The sequence below is a fragment of the Fringilla coelebs genome, assembly GCF_963513975.1.
Source record: "Fringilla coelebs genome assembly, chromosome: 20".
In the NCBI taxonomy this organism is placed as follows: Eukaryota; Metazoa; Chordata; class Aves; order Passeriformes; family Fringillidae; genus Fringilla; species Fringilla coelebs.
This window is the reverse complement of record NC_140046.1, coordinates 1,777,882-1,797,474: the sequence shown is the minus strand read 5'-3', so window position 1 is coordinate 1,797,474 and position 19,593 is coordinate 1,777,882. Positions and strand designations below refer to the sequence as shown.

The window sequence follows — 19,593 nt, the reverse complement described above, 5'->3', positions numbered from 1 at the left end:
AAATCCCACCCTTTTCTTTCACCAATTCATTACCCGTCCTTCTGCCTCTTCTGTTCCAATTAATCCATTTCCTCACACATTTCTGGGAATTATTTGAGCATCTTGGCCCTGGGTAGGGGGATAACACCCCCTTCCCCGCTCTGCTCCCCCTCTGCTCTCCCCATTTCACCCCTCTCCAAACCCTGCTTGGCTGCTGGATCCTGCTCCACGCGTCCCTCCCGTGCCTTTCCACGCTGGGCTGTGACACCCCCAAACCGCGCTCCCACCCGGAGCCGAGCCCCTGACTCCGCGCACGGAGGGCGTGTCCCCGTGGGCGCGCCGTGTCCCCGGGGGCCAGGGGCGTGTCCTGGGCGTGTCCCTGGGCGTGGCCGCGGGGCGTGGCCGGCGGGCGGGCGGCGCTTTGTGCGCGGCGGCGGCGGCGGGGCCGGGCCGGGGCCATGGAGCGCTGGACCGGCCGCGTCGCGCTGGTCACCGGCGCCTCCGTGGGCATCGGCGCGGCCGTGGCGCGGGCGCTGGTGCAGCACGGCATGAAGGTGGTGGGATGCGCCCGCAGCGTCGACAAGATCGAGGTACCGGCGGTACCGGCGGCGGGGCGGGGGCCGCCTCCCCACGAGGCCGCGGCGGAGCGGGGCCGCTCCCGGCCCGGCCGGGCGCTGACACCGCCCGGGGGATGCCCGGCCCCGGCCGCTCCTGGCCACCGAGCCCCTGGAGCGGGGGAAGGTGCCCGAGCGAGGAGCGGGGTCGGTTTTGGTTTGTGGTTTTTTTTTTGGTTTTTTTTTTTTTTTTTTTGGAGCCGCTTCTTATCGAGGTTAAAAATAGCATCTCCCTCCCCGGGAGCGGGATGGGGCTGCGGGCGCTCGGGGATGCGGCTGCTCGGGAGGCAGGGCGTGCCTGGGAGTTGGTGTGTTGGTGTTCAAACCGGCTCCGGTCCTGCCAGGAGCATCTCCACAGCCCCGTCAGAAACCTGATGGCGCTGGCTTGAGAATAAAGATGCTCAAAAGAAGTGTTTTCTCGGGATCCTTGTTGTGCGTCGGTCAGCTGTGCCTCGCAGGGGCTTATTTGCCATTTAGGAAGTTTCCTCTGAGGGAGGAAATAAGTTTTGGTCATCTTAAATATTGCCATCCTGGCTGTTGGGAGCTAAAGGAGACCTGTGCAGTGTCCAGGGTTGCGTTTCCCTAGCCGAGGTGATAAGGGCTGTGCACAGCTGACTGCACGGGGAGTAAATGGTCCAAAACTGATGGAAACCAAGGCTTGGCATCGGTGGCGTTGCTGAGCGGGGTTGATAAAGAAATGCTCGGGAAAAGCCAAACTTTTCCCTTTTTCCATTGCGCATCACGGAGGCTCCGCTTGCAGGGAGCAGCGAGCCCCAGCGTGACTCAGTGACCCGTCCTTGGGGCCGCCGCTGGTTTTGAGTCGCCAGCGTTGTGGGGCTGCCTTTGCAGGGAGCGCTGAGCTCTCCAAAGGCTTTCCCAGAGCTGCTGCAGCCTCGGGGAGCCTGGCAAAGGATGCTGCAAAGGATGCTGTTGCTTCCCATTCCCCTGCAGAAAGTTGTTTCCAATATTGCTGTTTCCAGTAGCGCCCTTATCTTGGATTTTGTTCTGGAGTCTTTTCATTTGGGAAAGAAATCAATGCAACTTGTGTTTTCCTTCGGTGTTCACGTGAGATTCCTTCCTTTCCCGACCTTTCCTGGCCAAAATGCAGCGTGGCTTTAAAAGCCAGCAGTGCTGTGAGGCTTTGTGCTTTCATTTGAATGTGCACCTGGGTGATCGCTCCTGTATTGATGATCGATTAATTGATTGATTGATTGATTGATTGGGTTGGCAGATGTGCCGGGCTGCTCCCCGGTGTCCTGTGCTGTGTCAGACACGTGTTCCCCCAGCAGCTGATGTTTGTCCCCTCGCTGGGAGCCCAGTGTGTCTGCAGGGCTGTCATTTGTTTTGCTGGGTGTCTGGACTGTGTTTTGCTCCGCTGCTATTCTGGGTTTATTTATTGTCGAGCATGTTTCCTTAACGAGGAAGAAAATCCCGGCGGTGCTGGAGCGTGGGGGGATCCAGGGTCACTGTGGGAACAGCTCTGTCACCTCCTGGCTGCCAGGGATGCTGTGAGAACTTTGTGCCCAATCCTGCCGTGCTTCAGAGCAGGGCTGTTCATGGAGCTGTCCTCCAGGAGATTCACCTTGAGGCTTGTCCTTTAAAAAAAAATTTAAAACAAAATAGGAAGATATCCAGACTTGGAAGTGCTGAGCTGGGGATTTGACCGGGGGGGATTTGAGGGATGCTCTGAGGGCTGGAAGACAGTGATGGAGGGAGGAGGGAAGGGGAATGTGATGGAGCTGAGGGTTTGGTGGTGCCAGAGCATCACAGCCATAGTTAACAGAATGATGGAATCCCAGCTGGTTTGGGTATAAACCATCCCATTCCAACCCCAGTGGGCAGGGACACCTTCCACTATCCCAGGGGGCTCCAAGGAAGCTTGACATGGAAAGAGGGCAAACAGCAGGGTGTAAAACCTGAAATACAGAGCTCACTCTGCAGCACAACATCATATGTCATCAAAGTTCACGAAGGTCACCGGTTTTAAGGTGAAATGCTGGAAGCCTTGTGTAAGGTGGTTTTGTAACCTCCAGCTAACTGAAAGAGCAGGTTGTCTAGTGGGGATTTAGCTCGGGCAATAAATGCTATGTCAAGATTTCTTAATCTCTTGGAAAATCAGATAAGGGCTTGAGGCAAGATAACGAAGGATTTGCAAAGTTGCGTGTTTGGCATTAAACCCCTGTCACAACTCCAGTGGTCTTTATTTGCCTTTTGAACTAAAAATGTTAATGGCTCACAAAAAAAGCCCCAAAAAACCCAAAACTGCAGAAGGATCTTTTTTTCTTTTCCTTCCAGTGGTTCCACTGGCCACGTTCCCCTCTCTGCTCCCGAGCAGCCCCGTGCTCTCCGCTCCTGCTGCAGACTCTTCACGTGGGTCATCAGACAGGAGCTCAAACGGTCAGACATCGAGGAATAAAATATAATTAAACTGGCTGTATTTTCCTTCTGCATGCCAGGAGGTAATTCAGGTTGAAGGCTTGTTTTAAATGCAGAGCCTGGAGGTACTAACAGCTGTCAAGGACTTCCTGGCGTGTGCTCAGAGAGCGCTGCTGCTCTCCAGACACCGCCGCGCCTTCCAAGCCAGCAGCTCTCTTGAGGCAGCCAAGTGTTTTTAGCAGCTTGGAAGAGCAGCTTTTTTGGGGGAAAATGCTCCTTGGGAGATGATCACCCTCCCAGTGACCCCCTTGCTGCTCCTGGGGTCCCCAGGGTGCAGAGATTTACAGCCACAGCACTCGGGTGCTCCTCAGCCTCCCCCTGCTCCTCCTGGTGTTTTCCAGGAATTTGTGTTTGGTGCCTGGCTCCTTGCAGCAGCACAAAAAAGGGGAGAATTTGCACATGCATGGGACAAAATGTTCCTGCCCTCCCGGCTGGCAAAGCCCTCTCTGGTCTTTCATTCAGGGAGATATGTGAGTTTTATTTTGCAGGGTTTTTCCCCAGCGTGGGGAAGACTTGGGAGGGTTTTCCTGGCTCAGAGGGACTCTGCAGCTTTCCTCTTGCAGCACAGGAAAGCAGGAGACAGGGAGCTGTCTCCAAGGGGTTTGCAGTGATGCTGGTACTATGCTTTTTTATAATTAAAATGGATTTATTTTCTATTTCTAGAGAATGGCAGGTGCTCTCCGTCCATCCGTGGTGTCAGAGTCCTGGAGCTGCAGCGTGGCTGGGGCTGCCACTGCTGGGAGATGCTCCAGGTGGGACACTCCCACCTGCTCCAGGTCACTGGGAATCTTCCAGCAGCTTGGCTGCCTTGCTCTGGTGTGCCCAGGGACACCATGGATGCCGTGCTCCTAAAGAAATCCATTTTTCCCCTGTCTTTGCAGGCGTGCTGAGAGCAGAGCCGTGCAGGAAGCAATAAATGTGACTTAAGAGACAAGGTTTAACCAATTAATTCCAATACATTTGTGACAGGTATTGATCAAAGGTAACATTTATAACCAGGGCCTGCTTTGTCAAGGTTAGATCTGGCTCAGGAAACAGCCTTTGATAAGCTGAGCCATTGATTGCAGCTTGGAGTGGCCCAGGCTCCGAGGAGGCTGTTGGGAGGAGGAGGAAGGAGCTGAGTCTTCCTCGTGGGATCTGAGCATCCATTTTTGGGCTTTTTGGTCACTTCCATGAACCCTCAGGTGCAAGGGGGGCTCTGGACCCCGGAGGGTGATTAACAGGGTAATTAACAGCTGATTGCTAAGTGTGGTGTTTAATTCCCTGCAGGCAGATCAGGTTGATGGTTTAGAGGCCACCTGGTTCCATTTTGGCATTTTGTCTGTCCCTGGTGGGTCTGTCCCTCTGCCCAGCAGCTGGGCTGGGTTTCCTGGGCTGTTCCCACAGGTTTCCCCCATCCTGGGGCAGGATGTGTGAGTGACCTTCAGCATCTCCTTGGCCCCTGGCAGGGATTGTTCTGTGTTTGGGGATGGTGGGCTCAAGGCCTCTGGAGTGCTTTTATTGCCACTTGTCCCTGACCAGATCCTCCTGATAAACAGCACAGATCCCATAATTGCTGTCAGAGTGGGGGGAACAAATACTCCTCATGGATTCCCTCAGCCTTGAAACTCAGGGGGTTTAAACCAGCTTGGATTCCTCCTCTTTCTGCCCCAAAATGTGCTTTAAGATTGTGACTCTGCAGCAGCCCCCCTTCTCTGCTGCTCTTCTCTTCTCCTCCCTGGGGTTTGCAATAGAGCAGCAGCACCGTGCTGAGAGCCCCAGAAATAAACAATAACCTGACACTGATCCCAATCCTGACACTGATCCCAATCCTGACACTGATCCCAGTCCCAGCAGTGCCCCGGTGATGCCAGAGCATCACAGCCAGGGTTAACAGAATTATGGAATCCTTCAGCCCTGGGCAGTGCTGGGGCTGCTGGGGAAGGGAAGGGAAGCAGGAGAGCCTGTCCTGGGCAGGCTGAGCTCAGGGCAGGCAGGCTCTGCAGGGCTGGGTTTAGGGCAGGCTGGGCTGGGTTTAGGGCAGGCTGGGCTCTGCAGGGCTGGGTTTAGGGCAGGCTGGGCTGGGTTTAGGACAGGCTGGGCTCTGCAGGGCTGGGTTTAGGGCAGGCAGGGCTCAGAGGGAGGCAGGGATATTGCTCTAATGAGCTGTCACGGTGACAGCAGTGTCACCTCCTCCCCCACGCCAGCCCGGAGCAAGCAGTGACAAACTCAGAGTGCCTTGCCATGGGTGAGGAGGGGCTGGGTGAGTGCCTGGGACCTCCAGGGCCTTTGGCTCATCTGTGACCATGGAAATTGAAAATTGGGTGAGCCAAGGAGGAGCATCTCCTGGGATGTTTAACTGCTGGGAAAGTGCAGGGAGCAGAGAAGGCTTGGGAAGGAGCAGCGTGGCTCTGGAGCAGCACAGCTGCCAGCCCTGGCTCAGCCAGACCCAGCTCAGCAGTGCCTGGGAAGGGATGTGCAGTGATGTTTATCCTTGGATCATATGGGCCAAAAGGTACCCACGGGTCTGAGTGTGATTCTCTCTGTGTGACAGTGGGGACACAGCTCTGAATCTCACTCGTGGTCACAGAGCACTGTGGAAACAAACAAACAAACAAACAAACAAACAAACAAACCTCCCCCTGGTGCTTTATTCGCTGTACATCTCTATTATGCTGTTGTTCTGGTATTCAATCTTAATGAAAAGCAGCTTCACACTTGCCAGTCAGTGGGATGGAAGGGTTTGTGTGCCCCCAGTTTGCTGTCACAGCTCTGCTGCTGTTTGTTACAGTTTTTCTCCTTCATTTCCTTCAGGGAGCAAAAGGGATTTTGGTGATTTTGGTGCAGTCCTGTGTTCAGGCAGGAGCTCAGTCAGTAGGACACAAGTTCCTGTGGTGAATGGCAGGTGAGATTAGAAATCACCCCGTGGCTCCTTCTGGCTTTCATCTCTCTGGGCTAACCGTGTCTGGGGTTGATGGGAGGCTTTGCCAAAGAAAGCCCCCCTTGACTCCTTCCTTCCTTTCCCCCCTCTTTAGAGCCCCCTAACATTTTTATATCAATTGGCTCTGTGAAACCATTTTACCAGGGCTGAATGTGGGTGCAGGGCACCGTGCCCCTGTGCCCACAGAGCATTAACCCTTTCAGGGGAGAACTGGAGGTGTCTGAACACAGCAAACCCATCCCATGGTGAGAGGCAGCTTTTCAGACTGGCTGTCCCTTTCCAGGCACCCAGAGGTGATGGTGTGCTGCAGAGATGCTGGAAGTGTCCCAGGCTTTGGAGCAACCTGGGAGAGTGGAAGGTGTCCCTGCCCGTGGCAGGGCCTGGGAACTGAATGATCTTTAAGGTCCCTTTCTGCCCAAACAATTCTTATTTCAGATTTCCATCTCCACCTGCTGGACTTGCACTGTGTTGCTGTTGCATCACCTGGTCACTCTCAAATTGTTGATGAAATCTGAAAACCCAGCTTTTTTCTCTTTTCTTCTTTCCCCCTCTGCATGTGGTGTGCTCAAAGTGGAATGAGCATCACTTGAGTGACTTAATGGATGCTCTGGAAAAAAAAACAAAACTCCACCAGCTCGGTAGCTCAGAGTTGCTTTTCAAAAGTCTCTTGCAAACTTGCCTGCAGTTGATGTTTCTTTGAAGAGCCTGTGATGACTCTTTATCTGTAGATGGTTGGAGCACAATCCAGCCCTGCCTGGGTGTCAGCAGTGTTCAGCACTTGCTTTTCAAAGAGAATTTGTTAGCACGAGTGCAGCCTGAGAGATGAAAGGATCTGTGTTGGAGGCAGCCAGACACCAGACAGGGAGAGAAAGGTTTTGAGAGAGATTTGATTTCCCTGGTCAGTTGTGGCAGAGAAGCTTTTCTCCCAGGGTGAAAATCCTTTCTCCTGCTGTAGCTGGGGGCTGGCTGGGAGCAGAGGAGGGGCAGCTCCAGCCAGAATGCTCAGCTTGGAGGGACCCAGTGGGGCATGTGGTACAAGCTCCCTGCTCCAGCAGGCTCATCCCAGAGCAAATCCCACCCTTGTTCCCTCTGCTCCTTCACCTGGCTCTGCCCTGAGCAGGGAGAGGAGCTGGGCATGGAGACAGAGCAGTGAAACACAGCCTGTGTCCCTCTGGGCTGGCAGGGGGCTTGTCTGTCCTTTCCTGTCCGTGTTGGTGGGTCCCTGTTCCCTCCAGCCAGCTCTCCTGGCACAGCTCCTGCTCTGGGAGGTTCCTCCCAACCCCCTGTGCTCGTGTTTCTCATTTTTGGACATCTTTGGCCTTGCTGGGTTCTCACTCTCGCACCAGTCCATGGTCCTTTTGCCCCTTTCTCCCTCCTGTAATTTCCAGGAGCAAGGCTCCATCCCTGGAGCAGTTTAGAACCTTCCAGCAGCCCTTCCTGCTGCTGTGAATTTCCCAAATGCTGCTCTTGCAGGTTCCCCTCCCCTCGGCTGTTTTTTCAAGCGTGTGCTCCGGTGGTGAAAAGGAACAAATATATTCTGCCACTCCTACCAGCACATCCCCAGCGAGGTGACCTGCATGGCGAGGTGCAGGCAGCCCAGGAGGGCACACAGAGGTGGCACTCAGTGCCAGGGACACCTTTGTTCAGCAGGGATGCTGTCAGCCAGCCCCAGCAGGGCTCTCAGGGGGTGCTGCCGGCAGGGATGGATTCCAGCTCAGCTCAGCACGTCCCTGCCTGTGCTGTGAGAGCAATAATAATCATTCTGTGTTCTGCAGGGCCTTCCCTGAGCTGGGCACCAGGCAGGAGAGCAGCTCCTGCACCACAGCTCTGCCCTGGGCTGCTTCTGCCTTGTGGTCCATGAAAGCTGCTGGGGGCTGGGGAAGGTAAAGCAGCAAAGCTGCAGCTCCCTGCTCAGGGCCTTGGTCCAGCTCTGTGAGCTCAGCTGCTGGGAAAGGCTGAAAATAATTCAGCAGACAGCCCCAGAGTGCTCCAAGTGACCGTGGGGAGGGCTGGCAGGAGCTCGGAGCTGCCTCCATCACTTCCAGGAGATTCCTGCGCTGGCCCTCGCTCCTCCTTTCCTGACAGGCTGGGAATTGCAGTGCTGGGCTGCAGGAGGGGCTGGGGGCAGCGGGAGCAGGGCTGTGTGTGCCCTCTGAAATGTCACCGTGGGTGACACGGCCGCGTGTCCCGGGGACTTGGGGGGCGTTTGTAGCCAGAGCCCGTCTGCCCTCAGGAGCCAGACATCATGTGGCTCCTGCTGGCACTGGGAGCTGTCACTGTCACTGTCACTGCTGTGACACATCAGGGAGGAGATGCTGCTTCCCATTAGTGTCAGGGGTAAAGGGCATCCTCGGGGATGTGCTGGCAGCTGGCAGCAGCTCCTGGCCCTTCCCTGGCTGTGCATCGCCCAGCCTGACAAAAGGTTGGGCTGGCTGGAGTCATCCTTGGCCATGGCTGACGAGGAATTGTCCTTTGCCAGTGTGGCAGACTCTCAGCCTGCTGCCAGGGCAGCATTGATTTGTATTTTTGATTTGTATTTTGGATTTGTATTTTTGATTCGTATTTTTGATTTGTATTTTTGATTTGTATTTTTGATTCGTATTTTTGATTTGTATTTTTTTGCCAGCGCTGCTCACCTTGAGCAGGACTGCCCAGGGTGATGGATGGGCACTGGGCATGTCCTCAAATTCAATAACTGAGAGGCTGAAGCTCTCAGCTTCTCCTGGATATTGATGGCTCCTTTTTCTTAATTAGCATCACAGTGATTCTTCCCCAGTGCCTGCTTCCCAGGCTGTGTTAGCCCTGAGGTGTGGCTTCAGGAAGTGCCTGGAGAAGCTGCTCTGTGGGGAGAGGGGGCTGATGGCTCTTTCTATCCTTCCTTCTGGCTGTATTTTCCCTCTCTGCTGGCTATATTTCCCCCTTCTTGCTGGCTGTTTTTCCCCTTCCTGCTGGCTGTTTTTCCCCTTCCTTCTGGCTGTATTTTCCCCTCTCTGCTGGCTGTTTTTCCCCTCTCTGCTGGCTGTTTTTCCCCCTCCTGATGGCTGTTTTCCCCTCTCTGCTGGCTGTTTTTCCCCTTCCTGATGGCTGTTTTTTCCCCCCTGCCTCTGTCTCCCTAGAAGCTGGCAGCTGAGTGCCAGAGTGCTGGCTACCCAGGCACGCTGATCCCCTACAAGTGTGACCTGTCCAACGAGGAGGAGATCCTGTCCATGTTCTCTGCCATCAAGACCCTTCACCAGGGCGTGGATGTCTGCATCAACAACGCTGGGCTGGCCCGGCCCGAGCCCCTGCTCTCGGGGAAGACAGAGGGCTGGAGGACCATGATAGATGTGAGTATTGCTGGGCCACTTTTCTGTCTCTTCTGGCCACCATCTCCTCATCCAGAGCTGAGGATTTGCTCCCCAGCCTGCTCTGACAAAGCCCAGTTGTGCTGCTTGGGGTGTGGAAGGACATGCTGAGCCCTCACCTTGGAGGATGGAGCCACAGCAGCATTTTTCCTTTAGCCCACTGGCTCTTTCTGAAAGGTGAAGAGCCTCCCTTTTTATTTATTTATTTTTTATTTTTTATTTTTTTTTCCTTTGATAAAGTAGGAAATCAAATGCCAGGCGCTGGGGTTTGCAGCTAATCCTGTTAGTTGTGGCAGTGGTTTGTAGAAATGGGCAGATCCTTTTTGGCTTAAAAAGCTGTAATGCTTTTTGTCTTCATAGCTTAATTTTCTGCCCATAATCTGGTTAGGGCTGGGTGTGAATGAGGGTATTTGGTGTGCTGGAATGGGAGCTGTGCACGTGGCCCATCCCATTTACAGCTTCTCCCTGGCTCCTGGTGTTGCTGGGCATCTTCTGTGGCTTCACCATTTTTTGTCATGATGTGGGGGCCTTTTCTGCACGCAGCAGTGGGACCTCAGGGTGCTTTGGGTGTCCCTGCCATGTCTGTGGCCAGTGAGGTGCTGAATTTGGGGGTGATTTCCCCTCCTGTGCCCCCTTCCCTTGTGCACGGGAACGTTTTCCTCACGGGAGCAGGAGTGGGACTCATGGCTGGGAGCCCTTGTGGCCCCTCCAGCAGCTCTGGGAGCTTGTCCTGGTGAAGGGAAGGAGATGTCTGAGAAGCTGTTTGAGGGCTCAGGGCCAGCAGTGGAGTCAGCTGGGAGGTGTCAGCTCCCCTGGCTGTTCCTGTGCTCTGTGTAAAAGAGAAGCACACTGAGACTTCAGGCTCCTGCTGCCTGGCCAAGAGCTGCCATATCCTGCCTAATTAAGTTCTTGTTAGGATTTTGGCCTGCCTGCTGGCTGCTGTGGCTGCAGCCAAGGCCAGCTGAGCCCAGCTTTGTGTGCCCAGGGAGGCTTTTGTGGGCTCCCAGCCCGGTCACTGCAGCTCCCGGCCCCGTTGCCATGGAGGCTTTAAAGAAAATGAGCTGAGCTGAGCTGAGCTGAGCTGAGCTGCTGTCCAGCAGGGCACTGCCAGGCCCTGGGGGTCACCTGGGCCTTGGAAGCTCCCTGTCCTGGTCCCCGCCCTGGCAGTGTCCCCTGGCAGTGTCCCCTGGCAGTGTCCCTGTGTCCCGGCGCCGTGGCAGGGCTGGGGGCTCTGCAGGGCCAACCCCCCCTGCACCTCTGGGCTTCAGGATGGGAAAAGTTTCCCAACAGCCATCAACCCATTGATTCAGGAGGCATTAGGGCCTTAAATTAAAGGCTTTTTTTTTTTTTTTTCCGTTTTGGTAAATTGATTTTTGCTTCCATGCATTTTTTATGAGCTTTGAGGCTCTGTGTCCTTCCAGATTCCCCTCTCAGTATCCTCCTTCTTGCTATACATCTAACAGTCAAAACCATGGTATAATTTACTTATTCCTCTCCCTTTCTAATGTTCTGGTCCTTTATTGTCTGGTATTTATTCCTCCCCAGGCTGTTTGGAGTGAGGGATGTGCTGCTGTAAGAGCCCTGCCAAGATCTGCTCTGGGTGCAGGAGGGAAGGTGTCACCTCAGGCAGGTTCTGAGCCCATCCTCCCTTGGCTCCCAGCTTCCCCCATTTTCTCCCTGGTTTCTGAGGCTGGAGCAAAGTCCTGATGTGCAGGAGGAGCTGCTGTGCACACTCTGAGCCTCTGGGGCTGCTTCCCTTCTTACCCACTGACCTTTCCAGCCAGGAATTCAAGCTGGACTTCCCATCTTCCCTGCCCAGGGCATCGAGGGCTGCAGCACACCTGCTCTGACTCCTCTGGACAGGGAGTGGGTTTGATTCTTGGCATTGTTCACTGACAAGCCAGGCTCTGCTCTTCTTGCTCCTCCAGGCCATCTGACAGGGCTGTGTCTGCTTCCACACGTGCTCTGGGGCTGGCACGCCGTGGGAGAGGCTGGTTCTGGAAAAGGGAAATGCTGAGCTAGGAGCAGGGTCTGTGGTGTTCTCTGACCTGCTGGGCAGTGTGGCACCGTGGTGGCTGTCACTGAGCTGTGCTCTGCACTCAGCTGGGCCCAGGAGTGCTGGCACCTCTCAGCCCTTTCTCCCTAAAATAAGGAGGAGGCAGAGAAATGTCTGGTGTGGGTATCTGTGCCAACAGCCTCGGGGTCACACAGACCTGCTCATTTTCCTCGTGGGCTCCTCAGTGCCTGCTGCACCTTTTGAAATGGGATTTCACCCCAAAACCCAGTCTGTGCTGGTGGGAAAGGCCATCCCAGCTCAGCTGCCTTCCAGCCAGCTGTTTTGTTGTACCCTGGGGTTTTATCCCAGAGCTGTTGACTGGGACCTGTCAGAGTGCTGTACCCTTGCCCAGGCTGGGGATGGCTGCTCTGTCAGTCACTTTGGGATGATGTTACCCTCTAGTGGCCTTTGGAGAGGCCCTTGGGAGTGGCTGCTCCACAAAGCAGCTGCCTGGTGGGCTGGGGGAGGCAGGGATTTGTTTGCCATGGAGGGTTTTACATGGGATCCCTGTCCCAACACCCTGGGTCAGGCTGCAGGGTGACTCCTGCTTTCCCTGAGCACCTTGCTGTGGGATCCCCAGTCCTGCCCCTGCTCTGGGCTCCACTGCAGGGCTGAGGGGCCCTTGTGCTGCCTCCTCTGCTCCTTTTCCTCCTGGCACAGCCCAGGTGGATTCCCAGGTTAAAGATTTATCTCTGCAGCCCCAGGTGTGATGGGGAGGTAGCAGCAGTGCCTCTGCCTGACCAAAGTGCACTGGGCTGGGGGTGATGGCTCCACTGGTGCTGCCTGGCTGCTCCCAGGCTCAGATTAAAGCCCTCTTTATCTCTGTTCATCTCTAAGACAAGCCCCTCAGGGATGGCCTCTGGCAGTGAGTGGGGAATAAGGACCAGACAAAAGCAGTGACAAGGATCTGACCCTGCTCCTCTTTGTGCTGCTCAGTAATTGCCTGTCCCAGCTCCATCCCTTTCCAAAGTGCCCCTCTCCTGCCTGTCCTTTTGTGCCAGCAAGTCCAGTTATTCTGCCCCGTTCTTGCTCTTTATTTTCCCAGGGGTGGTCCCCAGCCCTCTCCCATCTCCATCCCTCGCTGTCCTCATTCCTGCTGCTCCACCTGCCTTCTGATTCATCAGAAAATCCCTTCTTCCTGGAGACTGCACCCTCTGCAGTGTGTTCAGACCCTTCTGGGCTGCTCATTTAGTTGGCACAGTGACATGCTGTCACACAGGACCTGCCAGGGCATGCTCACATCCTTTCTGGAGCCCTTCAGCAAAACCCCTTCCAAATCTGAGCCCCCTGGGCAATTAGCACTGCTGCTGAGACTGCTGCAGCACCTCTGGGCCCTTTGCATTCCAGCTGGGAGAATTTCCTCATCTTCATCTGCCAGCAGCTTTGGCTCTGTGTTTATGGCCAGGACAGGAGTGCTGTGCATTAATGCTTGTGGAGGGGCAGGACTGAGTTTAACCAAGCCAGGGCAGTGCTGGTGCAGAGAGCAGCAGCCTGGGATGCTCTGGGTCCTGCAGGGCTGGGGCAGTGTCAGCAGGCAGTGACAGTGACAGTGACAGGTCGGTGGCTCCCACAGCCCTAGGCTGAGTTGCCCACTCTGGGCTTCCCTGTGGCACCAGGTGAGCTTTGCTTCCTGAGCCTGGGATCTCTCCTGGTGCCTGCTGTGAGCTGCTGGGCTCTGACAGGCAGGATCTGGGGATTTCCTCGTTAACAAGCTGACCTAATTACCTGCTGTGAGTGCCCTGCCAGCTGCCCCAAGCCCGGAGTGCTCAGTGAGCCACGGGCTCCTGCCTGCAGTGCTGCTGTGGGGAGGGCTTTGCTCTCCCTTCCGTGGGATTTACCCTCACTCCTGCCCCTCAAACAACCAGTTCCATTTATTTCTGCTCCCTCTGGGTGTCTGTGCACCCCCTGCCCCCATGGCTGCAGCCCTGGGGTGTGAGGATGAGCCATCCCCTCTTTGGGTTTTTCTGGGAATTGCTGGGGACAGGGACTGGAGCTGATATCCCCGATTTTGGGGTGCCAGGCAGGGCTGCTGGCCTTCATTTCTTCTTTTCTCCCCCCTCAGGTCAATGTGATGGCCGTGAGCATCTGCACCCGGGAGGCCTATCAGTCCATGAAGGAGAGAAACATCGACGATGGGCACATAATTAACATTAACAGGTGAACAAAGCGGGCTGTGGGATCGGCCTGGGGGCCTTCCCGCTCCTCCCTGCAGCACAGAGAGGATTTAAACACCGGCTGGGGTCAGCCTTGGGGCTGTCTCCTCCTCCCTGCCTTACAGGAAGGGTTCCAGCACTGGAGCTTCGAGCTTGCTGTGGTGCTGATGGGGTTTCCTGAGGATTGTGGGGGTTGATGCTTCAAACTTAATCTTCGCTGGTCCAAAGGGAGGAAGACCAAACCAGGGAGAAAAGGGTGCCCCAAAAGAGGGAGATAAGGATACCTTGAAAGAGGGAGATAAGGATACCTCGAAAGAGGGAGAAAGGGATGCCCCAAACCAGGGAGATAGGGATGCCCCAAACCAGGGAGAAAAGGGTGCCCCAAACCAGGGAGAAAGGGATACCCCAAACCAGGGAGATAAGGATGCTCCAAACCAGGGAGATAAGGATGCTCCAAACCAGGGAGATAAGGATGCCCCAAACCAGGGAGAAAAGGGTACCCCAAACCAGGGAGATAAGGATGCCCCAAACCAGGGAGAAAAGATGGTGCCAGCCCCTGCTGATGGGGCAGGGCTGACGTTTGGTTTCCGGAGCTGCTCAGGGCGGTGTGGCCGTGTCAGAGGTGGTGCCTGTGCCCCGCTGCAGCCCCGTGCCAGCCCCCAGTGGGTTCACTGTGGTGCCCTGAGTCCCCCCCAGCTGCCAGCAGCGTGCCCTGTGCTCTGTCCCCAGCATGAACGGGCACAGCGTGGTGCCCCAGTCCGTGGTGCACTTCTACAGTGCCACCAAGTACGCGGTGACGGCGCTGACCGAGGGGCTGCGGCAGGAGCTGCGCGAGGCCAGGACCCACATCCGAGCCACGGTGAGTGCCAGGGCCCCTGCCTGTGGGGAGCAGCCAGGGCATGCAGAAATGGGGCTCAGCACCCTGGGAATGGTCAGGAAATCCTGGGGGGAACTGGCCCAGGCAGCATCAGGAGCTGTGAAAGGGCAGGACCCACATCCGAGCCGTGGTGAGCGCCAGGGCTCCTGCCCTGTGCCAGCCACGGGGAACAGCCAAGGGGATGCAGAAATGGGGCTCAGCACCCTGGGAATGGTCAGGAAATCCTGGGGAAAACTGTCCCCAGCAGGCTGGGGCATGGAAGGTCCAGGAAGGGATTTTTGAGGTGCAGATTGGGAAGTTGCTTGTTGGGGGGGTCATATCTACAGAGGGAGGCACTCAGCTGGGCTGTGGGTGCTCAGTCAGAGCTTTTCTGTGTTTTTCTTTGCTTCTCTGTCCCTCTGGGCTGTGAGCAGGGAAGTCCCACCAGAGGTACCTGCCACAACAATCAGTAAGACCTGCTCACTTCAACTGGTCCCTTAAAAATGGGTGGGAAAGGAGAATAACAGAAGAATTTTTTTTTTTAAATTCTTTTACTGAAGGGGAATTACAAATCCTATTAGGATGTGCTCTGCTTTTTTTCCAGTGTATATCTCCAGGACTGGTGGAAACAGGATTTGCTTTTAAACTCCATGATAACGACCCTGAGAGAGCTGCTGCCACCTATGAGAGCATTCGGGTAGGCCTTGGAGGAGTGGAGGCAGAGGGAAGTGGCTCTGGTTATGGCTGAACATTTCTCCTGGCTAATGGTTCCAGAGAGTGCCCAGTGCTCTCCAAACCTCAGATTTTCCACTGGTATTTACACACTGTGTAGGTTTCCATGTGGGTTCAGTTTCCAGCTCCCATTTTTCCTTTTATTTTGATGCTTCTGTAAATAAGTGTCAGTCACCTTTGCCATTCTGCAGGCAGAGAAGGTGGGACAGGCAGAGGTGCCAGCACAAGGAGAAGTGTTTTGCAGGTGGGAAGGGATTCCTTGGGAATTCCTGACCTGGCAGAATCCCTGTGCCAGCAGTGAGATTACCCACAGCAGATTATCAGCTCCAGACACGTCCTGTGTTACATTTCCACTGCACTGGGTATCTCCTGCTTGCTTGCACCTCCTGGACATGCCCCAGTGACACTGCCAGACCTCACCAAGGATGGGCAGGAGGGGAGGGATCTCCTGGGGAGCTCTGGGGGTGCCCTTGGTCCAAGAGCCCCTCTGCTGTCGTTGCAGTGTCTCAAGGCTGAAGACATGGCCAATGCTGTCATCTATGTCCTCAGTGCCCCTCCTCACGTCCAGGTAGGCTGGGGCTGGGGCTGGGGGGGCTCAGGGGTGCCCTGGCCTGGCTGATCTGCTGCTGGATCAGCTGGGAGCTTAGGGAGCCTGTGCTGGGGATTATCAGGGATCACGTTTGTTTACACTTCCAGCTCTGGGATGGCACTGCTGGGGCTCTGGCACTGCTCAGGGTGTGGGATGGCTCTGGGATGGCACTATTCAGGGTGTGTGATGGCTCTGGCACTGCTCAGGGTATGGGATGGCTCTGGGATGGCACTGCTGGGGCTTTTCACATCCCTGTGCATCCAGCAAAGCTGAGCTGGCTCTGATTCTTTCCCCAGACAACGCTGGGGCACTGCCCAGGCTCCCCAGGGAATGGGCACATTCCCAAGGCTGCCACAGCTCCAGGAGTGTTTGGACAATGCTCTCAGGGTGGGATTTTGGGATCATCCAGTCCAGGAGCTGGACTGGATGATCATCCTTTCCAACTTGGGAGGCTCTGTGCTTCCATGATCCCAGAACAGGGCTGTGCAGGGCAGGGGGATGTGAGGGACAGGGGCACTCTGCCCTTTTGGCTGGTGCTATCTGGGGTTTGCTGGGAGCCTTGGCTTCTGCCAGTTGCCAGGTGATGTGTTGGACCTGTTCCCCCAGTGTGAGCTGCCAGAGGCACTCTCCTCCTGAGAAAGCAGGAATATTGGCCAGCTTTGGGCTGCAGGCAGGAGGAGCAGGAGCAGAGTTCCTGGTGTGAGAGCAGACTTTGAGCTTCCTCAGAGTCTGGGGTGGACTCTGCTCCCTGGAGCAGGACGTGTGCCCTGACACTGCACCCCTGGGGACAACTGGCTTTTTTTCCTTGCCTTAGAAAGATCAAAGCCCTGCCTGTGGCAGCTCTGTGAGCCAGACCAAACTGCAGCCTTGAGCCCTGGGCACGGTACCCAGCTCCATCCTGCGCCTTCCCTCTGTATATCTGAGCTTTTGCTGCCTGCTAAAGGCAGAGCAGGTCCCTTCACCTCTGCTTTCCTCCCAGCTCAGGCCATCAGGCTCATCCCTGGTCACAGCCTGGGGCAGCAGAGAAGTGCCCAGTGCAGGATTCCAGGGCTCCAGTGCAGGATTCCAGGGCTCCAGTGCAGCATTCCAGGGCTCCAGTGCAGCATTCCTGTTCCATCCCATGCTGGTCTCTTGCAGATTGGGGATATACAGATGAGGCCCACGGAGCAGATCTCGTAGCAGGGCAGAGGATGAGGAGGATGAGGAGCACCATGAGCAGCACCGTGCCCACTCCACCTGGAGCCCTCTGGCAGCCCAGGCTTCCCTCAGCTGGCTGGCAGCGTTTTAATCAAGTACCAAGGATCATGTCTGAAGAATTATTTTTCTCTCCCTCTCTCTGAGCTGGTGCTGGTGCTGAGCCAGTTTGAAAAAAAAAGAAAGAACCACAAACTCGTAGTGGGTCTCTTTCTCCCCAACTCCTTTCTGAAACTGCTTAGGAGTACAAATGTGTTTGAAAATAATGCAGGGAAGTGGTTTGTGGAAGATTGTTTGTTGGTCTCCAGGCTGGTTTATTCTTCATTTTGCTTTCTTTTCAAGGTTTGTTTGATCTCAGTTGCTGATGCTGTGTGTGGACCTAGGTGAAGTGGCACAAGATGTTTGCCAGCTTCAGTGTGCTTAGGGTGTGAGATTTTCAGTGGATGTCACACATGAATCCATCTAAAATTCTGAGTTTATTTCCATCAGGTTGATTACTGATGGTGGTGATGCATGTGATATTTTCCATTTCTTTTGTACTCCACTGCCCTAACCCCAGTGTACAACCTCCCCCAGCCCTCCTTTCCCCTTCACATGACTCATGCCTGCCAAGTTTGAGGAAGTATAAATGTGTGTGCTTGATATTTCTCTTTTTTTTCTAGCTAGGTAAATAGTTGGAGGAAAAGCACCTGTCCCTGTGCAGGTTAGGATGATAATCTCAGTGGCATAGTTGCAGTAAGAGTGAGTTGTTTGGTATTTTTAATAAAAACTAAACGTGTGCTGTCTTGTGACCACCTCTATCCTTGGTATCATCTCCCAGCACTCTCGATGTTCTGTATGTGATATTTGCATGCATTGACACTTTTCTGGAAATGTGGATTGCTCTGGTGCTGTTGAAATGCTGGTGCTGAGGAGCTGGAAATGGTGGAAGTTTATTTTTATGTAGAGACACAAACTCTGAGAGAGAGAGGGAGAGAGAGAGAGAGTGGAAGGAGCTGTGCCGAAGGTGTCTGGATTGAGGAGGGATTTGCAGGGGCATTTTGGCCACAGAAAGCAGCAGGGGAAGGGTCTGGCTGAGATCTCGTGCTGGTGCAGCCCCAGTGTTTGGCTCTGGGTTTACTCTGAGTTGAGGGAGAAGAGAATTGGCCCCAGAGCAGAGCTGGAGTTGTCTGGAGACTCTCTGCAGGGAGGTCTGTGTGTGTCCAGCTCTCCGTGGAGCTCTTGGGCACGTTGCCTTAAGACTGCAGACCCTGTCCAGCTCCTGCTGGGCTCCAGGAGGTCAGGGATGGTCAGGGCAGAGGACAGAGAGCCTGGGAAATTGGGGTTGGATTGTTTGGCTTACACCAGGAGAGGCCTGGGAGTCCATCTGTGTTAGCCCTGCAGACACGAGTTCAGCTCCCTGTACAGCCTTGGGCAAGTCACTTTACCTCTCTGCCTCAGTTTCCCCGTCTGGAGAATGGGGATAACACTCACCTACCTCACAGGGGTGTTGTGAGGACTCACAAGCTTTTGTAAAGCACTTTGACAGGCGCTGTGTAAGTGCTGAGTGTTGATATTGAAGTATTGTTATAAATTAAACCTCGTGATTAAACCTAGAATTCCTTGTGCCAAAGGTGAGCAGCTGTAGGAGGATACAAGGAGGAAACTGGCAAAATGTTCCTTTCATGATGGCAAAAGCAAAAGGCAATTTGCCCCCTTTTTTCCCCCTTTATTAACACACGGTGTGTTCTGTCCACTCTGCCCACTCACCAGTTTTTACTGACAAGTGCACCTGGATTTGGGTTTTTAATTTATGGTGAGTGAAATCCCTGCCCCGTGGGAAGCCTTGCACTGCCCGTGGTGCCTTTGTGTGGATTCCCAGCAGGTGCCCTGGGCAGTGTGTGCCATCTTCAGGAAAAGGTGGCTGAACTACTAAAGAGGCCAAAAAAAGGGAAAAAAATTAGAAATTAGGAACTTCTGAGCAGGGACGTGGGCAGCAGTGGTGAAACGTGGAATTGTGGCAGCAACTGTGTGCAGAGTTCACAGATGTTGAAATGTGTGGCTGAGGAGGGCCTTTACATCTCCCTGTGCTGAACAAGGAGCATTTGGAGAGAATTGTTCAAGATGCAGAACCTCGACAAAGGGCTCGTCCGGGTAGTTGCTCCCTGCAAATACAGCCTGGCAGCCCTGCAGCCCTGGAAGTTGTTTTGTTTATTTTTTTTTTTCCCCCAAGAACATGTGTAAGTCTCTGAAGTCACCTGGAGACGATGTGCAGTATATTTTTCCATTTGAAGTGTGGTTTTAGGGGATCGTCCCTGCTGCCTGTTAGCCTCCCCCATACGGAGGGCTCCTCGGGTGGCCTTGGTGGCACCTCCTGCCACCTTCCCGGGATGAGATGGGACCCCACTCCGAGGCAGTGAAACCCCTCAAACGCCAGGATCGGTCACCTGTGTAATTTATCAGTAGGTTTCTATTGTGAACTGTAAAATAAAGAATAAAAAGAGAGGCACACTGTGGCTCGTCGTGGTGTGTTTTGTTATTTTTGTGTGAAAACTGAACAGCCTTTTGGCTGCTTGCACCCCAAATTTTGTTTGGGGAATGATCCAAACAGAATCCTTCTCTTTTGGGGTCTCTTTGGGGAATTTCTTTCCAGTGCTGGACAGCATCCAGTTGTGTTGGGGGTGACCTGGGGGGGTCTGGGGTGACCTGGGGGGGGCAGCTCTGGGATGCTCCGTTCCTGG

At 54.7% G+C, this 19,593-nt stretch overlaps 1 protein-coding gene across 2 annotated transcripts; it reads left to right on the top strand.

The window, feature by feature from the left end:
• The first annotated feature begins 377 nt into the window (after window positions 1–377).
• DHRS11 (dehydrogenase/reductase 11) lies at window positions 378–19,368 on the top strand. 2 transcript variants are annotated; one of them, XM_084219029.1, is made up of 7 exons: window positions 378–569; window positions 9,069–9,275; window positions 13,412–13,506; window positions 14,232–14,361; window positions 14,963–15,055; window positions 15,593–15,658; window positions 16,817–19,368. In XM_084219029.1, exons 1-7 carry the CDS (start codon window positions 438–440, stop codon window positions 16,856–16,858), a joined length of 765 nt encoding a protein of 254 aa, XP_084075155.1. In that variant the 5' UTR covers window positions 378–437; the 3' UTR covers window positions 16,859–19,368. The 2 variants fall into 2 exon arrangements, with proteins under 2 accessions (XP_084075155.1, XP_084075154.1); XM_084219028.1 differs by having other exon boundaries at window positions 9,066–9,275.
• The last annotated feature ends 225 nt before the right edge of the window (window positions 19,369–19,593 follow it).

Bases quoted from the DNA above. Each gene is read 5' to 3' on its own strand.
- DHRS11 (XM_084219028.1), top strand. From the start codon at position 438: ATGGAGCGCTGGACCGGCCGCGTCGCGCTGGTCACCGGCGCCTCCGTG. The intron at 13,507-14,231 runs GTGAACAAAGCG...CTCTGTCCCCAG, and splicing joins CACATAATTAACATTAACAG to CATGAACGGGCACAGCGTGG. The intron at 15,056-15,592 runs GTAGGCCTTGGA...CTGTCGTTGCAG, and splicing joins CCACCTATGAGAGCATTCGG to TGTCTCAAGGCTGAAGACAT.